This window comes from Ananas comosus, linkage group 8, assembly GCF_001540865.1.
Source record: "Ananas comosus cultivar F153 linkage group 8, ASM154086v1, whole genome shotgun sequence".
NCBI lineage: Eukaryota > Viridiplantae > Streptophyta > Magnoliopsida > Poales > Bromeliaceae > Ananas > Ananas comosus.
In genome coordinates, this window is record NC_033628.1 from 9,445,966 (window position 1) to 9,452,486 (window position 6,521).

The window sequence follows — 6,521 nt, forward strand, 5'->3', positions numbered from 1 at the left end:
CGCCGTAAGTTACATTTTAGAAGACGACATCAGTACAATTATTTGCCAACTACCGCATTTGAAAACATTATTAGAACAGCGAGAGGATAAAGACACTTCGTACATCGATCATCAAATAATCAAATAATAAGAATACTGCAACCAAACAGTGGAAAATATGCGATTACATTTATTAGCTAGTAACGGATTAAGTAATCAAGACCAACATGTTATTCACCAGCACTATATGTTGTGCCTATGTTGTACCCTTCACCGAAATCATTTTCCCCATCTCCATCGGCTTTTAGAACAAACATTCTATTATGCCTAACTAAGAACAACCAATGTTATGCGAATGCGAATAAACATAACTAATGTTAACAATTTGGCTCTTTAAATTTGCTCCATTATGCAGCAAATAATCTATTTAATTAGTCTATCAAAGAAAAAGACACCATGTCAACATCATCGCATAATCGAACCTTTAGGAAAGAAACTATTGGATCAAGTAAACTCCAATGGTAACACCAGCGCAACACACAGTGGACGATAGGAAATATAATTATTATACTGGATAAGGTTCAGTGTCCTACCGACAACCGGGGTCAAACTTCAAGCAAGAAAATTGTAATTAGCTCCATGTGACATAACTAATCTCAAATATATTTCCTTCAACAGCTGCTAAATGGTATAGTAGATACTGCTACCAAATGGGGCAGTAAGTGTCAAGAAAATAATCCGCTCTTGAAGGTCGAAGGTATATACACTAAATTACAGCAACCATGATGACCGGAGTCTCGGTTCTAAAACTCACCATTACACGATACCGATGGATTGACTTCCAAACACAAAATAACAAAATTCATCTTTCATCAGGAAGAGAAGGTTAAAAGTCCAATTCAGGAGAAATATCAGCGAAAGAGCTCGTAATGAAGATCGTCTTACTGGTTCAAAGTTTTCTTGCTGACTTAAGGTTGCTCTCGTGTTTAATGAGGTTGGCCCTCAACAGCATCGCTCGAATTTCCCTCTCAAACTCTGTGCCAGTTTGTAGGGCGCGCTGGAACGTCGCATTTCTTTGATCGGCGTGCCTCGCGTAGAGAATTTTGTTGTGCGAGTCTATTCGGGCCTGCAGAAATTTCATATAAAATCAATTGAAGAGAGGATAGAAAATCACAGAGATAGGGTGCTGAATAATGTGATGATACTTGAATCTGGTTGTTGGTGATCAGCACTTCCAATTCTTTCTCCAGTCCAGTAACACTTGTCTTGAAAGCACCGGCCATTGTGTGGAGATTGACAGATATAAAAGGAAGTGTGTACTGAATGATAGCTTTGTGGCGGATTTCGGTGTACAGTGTGTTGACGTGATCATGTAAATGGATATCAAGCAACAAATTCGGTTTCAGATTCTCCAGATATTCCAGGCATGAAGCATAGCGGCTAGGAAGGAAAATTTCACAGTTAATTTAAGAAATAAATCTTAAATTACAAATACCAGTCCCAAAAGAGTATTTGGAACCAACTCAACGGACATTTAGGAGAAGCAAAAAAAAGAATCTTAGAAACAGCATTTCAATCTTTGAACCACCCATAAAATAATTTGGCCCACATCTCTAGCATGATGACTTTTGTCATTGGCTTCATATAACAAGTAAGATGAATGGGCAGAGAACACAACAACGACTTGGCATGTCATAACTAACAGGTACGTAGCATGATAACATAAAGTAAATAAATCCACAGTAAAGCAGTACATTTGAGACTTACAGTCATTGTATTTGATTATTAGCAAAGAAGTACAACTGGGGCTCACAGTTTCATCATATTTGGTTATTAGCAAAGTACACTCGAGATTCACAGTTTTATCATATTTGGCGACTTAAAATCAATGCTGTATGGAACAACCGTATAAACAATGTCTACCCAAAATGTTCACATTTCTGACAAACTCAAGGGAAACTTTTCCAAGATACCACCTGAGCACCATAAGAATTTAACGGGCACAATTCCACTATCATGATTGAATTGCCTACGTAAATGAGGACAATGCATATGATTACCATGTTTTCTACCCTAATCACCATGACTTTAGAACTTTCTACCTTAAACACCATGATATTAGAAACCCTACTAAAAATAGCATACATAATGATATTATCTGATAAGGGAAATCTACTGTCTAATAACAGAAAAGTCAACAAAATTACAAATCAATGGAAAAAAGAAAATTTGTGCAATTCTGTCCCTACTTTTTTGATACTCTATCGTCGTGAACTACAAAATCAATTAGCTGGTAAACTAAGAAATTTTATATGAAGGCCGGGCCAAAGTAACGAGGCAAATTTATAGCACCTTCAACTCAGTGATTACTATGCAATAAGAACAAAAGGAAATCTAAAATACCATCTTACCTTGCATAGAAATCATTGATAAGTTCCCTCACTTCAGGAACTAACTCTAAAAAGTTTCGGAAGTTAATGTTGTCAATAACTTTCTTCTGTTAACAAAGAAGCGGCAAAATTCTAAATGAGTAACTGCAATCTAAAATATGTAAGAATGTAAATTGCCAGTGAAGGTAGGAGGAGAGCAAGATGAAACCTTCAGCTCTGTTCTGTCAAAAGAAGCAAGAGCACAAAGTCCACCATACACTGCAACATCTTGGGGTGCTATCACTTCTGTATAGTTATTTCCAAGTTCGGGCCCTGTTTCAATAAACTGCAAAAAGCACAATAATACTAAGCCAAATAACAATATAAGTTCTATAATAGGCAAGCCTGCAATAATTTTCTGTATTTTCAGAGAGGAGTCCCAATCTGCCACCGTACACAACAAGGAACAGCCGAGCGAAATTTCAAATGATATGTCAGAAATCCAAGTCCACTGCAGTTACATTTGAGAAGCTAACAAGGGTTGCGAAAAGGCAAGGATATAACCTACAACTGCAACAGCCAACAAAAGCATACAGTGCTTTACTTTTTAACTATTCAATTAGCAATTCCATTTTAATGTTGGACTAGGCGTCACGGACACCAATACGGGAAACAACACAACTCGGGCACAACGACTCGACAACTTCAAAAAAAAATAGGACACAGACACAGCTTAGACACCAAAAATAGAATATAATGTTACTAATGTCATAATATATATATTGTATATAAAATATTAATTTTGCTAGAATATTATTATATTTCTCACACAAGTGGAAGTTTATAAAATTCTCATTAATAGTTCATATATTTTAACAAAAGAAATATATAATTTATTTACATCGTTCAAAAGGAGTTTGTATGCTTTCATCAAAAAGTAGATCGTTCAAAAAAGAGTTTGTATGCATTCATCAAAAAGTACATCGTTCAAAAAGAGTTTATATGCATTCATCAAAAAGTACATCATTCAAAAAGAGTTTGTATGCATTCATTAAAAACTCAAAATGTTTATCATCTTACCCTACATATGAATAAAAAAAAACTAAACTAAAAAAATATATATTTTAATGGGATGTGCCATGGACGCGCGCTCGTGTGCGTCCATGGCGCGTCCACGTCAGATACGAGTCCGACATGGACATGCGATACATTGATGTTGGACAAATACAAATACAAAATTGGCCACTGTCAAAAAAAACAAACAGTACAATTTATCAAATTAAGATGGTCTCGTTTCCAGCTTAATGATTGAGAATAATAGCATAACCATCTAATAATGTATGGCCATTCTAAGTTAAGGATAAACTGATTTAGCATTTAATAATTGATGTACCTAGTTACTAGAAGTACCACACAAATAAGAGTCCTGAAGGGAGGGGAAAAAAAAAAAAAAAACCTAAATACAATAGGTTCAAAAAATTTAGATGCCTTACAATCTCCTTTTGAGTCATTTACGTTCTATATATAAAAGATTCAAAGAGGTAGTTTATTAGCTGAAAAAGAAAGAAAGATCAATGTTTTCTTGACTTTGAGTTGCTTAACTTCCTTCTGTCTGTTTCTTCATCTCAATTTCTTTCATTAATCCCCCTATTTCTCTTATTTGCCCCTCTATTTCTCCAGTGAGCGATGAACTGATGCAGAAAATTGAATTCTTTCATAAATCCTAAATTAGTGCCTTGAATCTACTCAAATAGTTCAGATGTTGCCTTCTTTCCACATCAACTGTTACCTCAGCTTAAAATTAACAACCTATAATGAGAGGCAACTATAATTAATCAAGAAAAACTCGGGAACAAAAAAAATATTAGAAAAATAAAATAAAATAAAACCATACCCCACCAATCAAACTATGTGCCAAAATAAATTATAATCATGTTTTGAGTACTACTATGAAAAATTGGTAATTTCAAATAAAAGCCTGAAGGGAGCAATAAAGCACTCAAAACTGTAGGGACTAACCTTGCGAGCAGCAAGCTTATACTTCTTTGCTTCCAAGTTGGCTAATCCTGCAGCACATCGTAGCTTTGCAATCGTAACAGCATCCAAAGAGTCCGGAGTTTGTTCTGCTTTACTGACATAATTCGAGACATGCATGAATTGGCCCAACTCAATGCTAACAAGAATCACATTCAAACACATCTGAATTATGTGCTTAGATGTAGTGCAATAATCGCGAGTTCGGACATAGCTCTTAAAAGCATCTCCAAGTTGACCGTGAGCATAGTAGAAGTCGCCGAAATCATTGTAACCCATTCTGATGCTTTCTTTTATCAAGTTTGTCTGCAGTATAAATTAAGATGACAGTTGAGGTAAAAGAAACATCTACCAACATCTAACTAATCAGTCATAAACTGAAAATACCAACCTAATGAAAAATATAAAATACGCAAAATCTCACATTTCTGTGTAACCATTCTGCCCTTCAGTGTCAAAAATTTAGGAGCAGACAGTACAACGGAAAAGGCAATTAATAACTGAATATAAACAATCATTCATACACAGCTTATAAAACTGCACTTAGTAGTGATGGAGGTAATGATTCAGATGAAAAAAAATCATTCCCATATCCATTATGCCATCTATACGAAAACTCTAAGTGGCCAATATGCTAAATAGCAGTTTGAGCAAAATAGATAATATTGAGAACAAAAGTATAACTGCTTCCGTAACAAGCAAAAGTGATTCTAAATACAACTAGCTTAACGGATATGGAAAGCTATGTATCTGTCGAGAAAATTTAGCATTTCTGAATACTTTTGATTTCTTCCCTCCTAGAGCTACATTGAATTTGGGCTTTAAATTTGAACTAGCATTCCACCAACAGAGGTGTTGCAGCATGTAGCATGAAAACTACATGCTGAACAACTGATCGAAAATGAGTCCAGCGGTGGTTTCATACCCTAAAAGAATTAGTGAATTATGTTCGTTTAACTCGAGAATCTAGTTTGATTGGAAACTCTCGGACTACGAAACTGTTCCATTTGATTGAACAAATCAAAATCAACTGTGAGAAACACAGCCGGAAATAGGGCATCCAACATGTTTGATTCGAAGAAACTATAAAATTATACTTAACCAATGAAGTTGAAACAATAGGAATGATAGAGAACAAAGGAAGAGGATATACCCTGTAACCATTGAGCTCGTTCTCGAGCTTCTCCTTGCGCTGCTCTGCGCGGCGATCGACGGAGTCGGCCCAAGCCTGGTCGAGAACGTATTGAGGGCCAAGGCGCCCGGCGATCTTGGCGGAGACCTCGCGATGGAGGTGGGAGTCCTCGCCCTTGCGGATCTCGTCGTAGGCCATGCGGAGGGCCTCGAGCTGCACCGCCTCGCTCCCGCACCGCTCCGCGATGAAGAGGAGCCGCGCCACGCGCGTGCGCCCCGTGTAGAGCGCCGCGTACGCCTCCACGTCCATCTGATCGCCGCCGCCCACCACGGTGGCGCGCGCGGCGTCGGAGTCGACGGAGCCATTGGGGAACGCGGGGTCGTCCACCATCACCGCGCCCAGGGACTCGTCTTCCCCGTCCATGGCGCTAGGGTTTTCTCCTCGTCGCAAAAACCCTAGAGCGAGAGGAAGGGGAGCGATGGTTGTGGTATGTATACGAGGGCTCGGTGCTTTTGCTTCTGGAGAGGTGATCCGAGTCGCCGAACTTTTCTCTTAATAATGGACCGGGTTTTCGACAAATGAAGGCCCAAATAATGGACCGGGTGTTGTTAGACCGGGCCAGGAAATGGTGCAAGTGCAACGGCTCGGCCCAGTTATTTGAAACGGTGCACGTCGAAAGGCCCCTTGGTGCCGCCCAATTAAATTATGGGCCCATAACGGCCCACTTGATACTGTGCCTTTTTTGTAGCCTTTTGTAGCTGGAGATGCAAACAAGATGGATCTGGGGGCGGAAGTGGTCCCACACATTGTGCTCATTTTCTTGGCTGGTCGAGACGGATTTCGAAGCAGGTTGATTTTTACCTTATTTTTCGCATTCGCTTACTGCTCGCTCCATTGGAGGCAGGTCAGGGAGGAAGCAATTGTTTTTGGCTAATTAGGGTAGATTGAGAGAAGGAAGGATTTAGGGTTTTGTCATCTAATATATTCCTCTAAAATAGTTTATATAC

General features: G+C 38.5%; 1 protein-coding gene across 1 annotated transcript; it reads right to left on the bottom strand.

Annotated features, from left to right (window-relative positions):
• On the bottom strand, window positions 595-6,030 carry LOC109714220 (COP9 signalosome complex subunit 1). The gene is made up of 6 exons (XM_020238732.1): window positions 5,536-6,030; window positions 4,368-4,688; window positions 2,578-2,694; window positions 2,391-2,476; window positions 1,185-1,419; window positions 595-1,105 (listed from the first exon to the last, which is right to left on the bottom strand). The coding sequence occupies exons 1-6, from the start codon at window positions 5,935-5,937 to the stop codon at window positions 929-931; spliced, it is 1,338 nt and encodes a 445-aa protein (XP_020094321.1). The 5' UTR covers window positions 5,938-6,030; the 3' UTR covers window positions 595-928.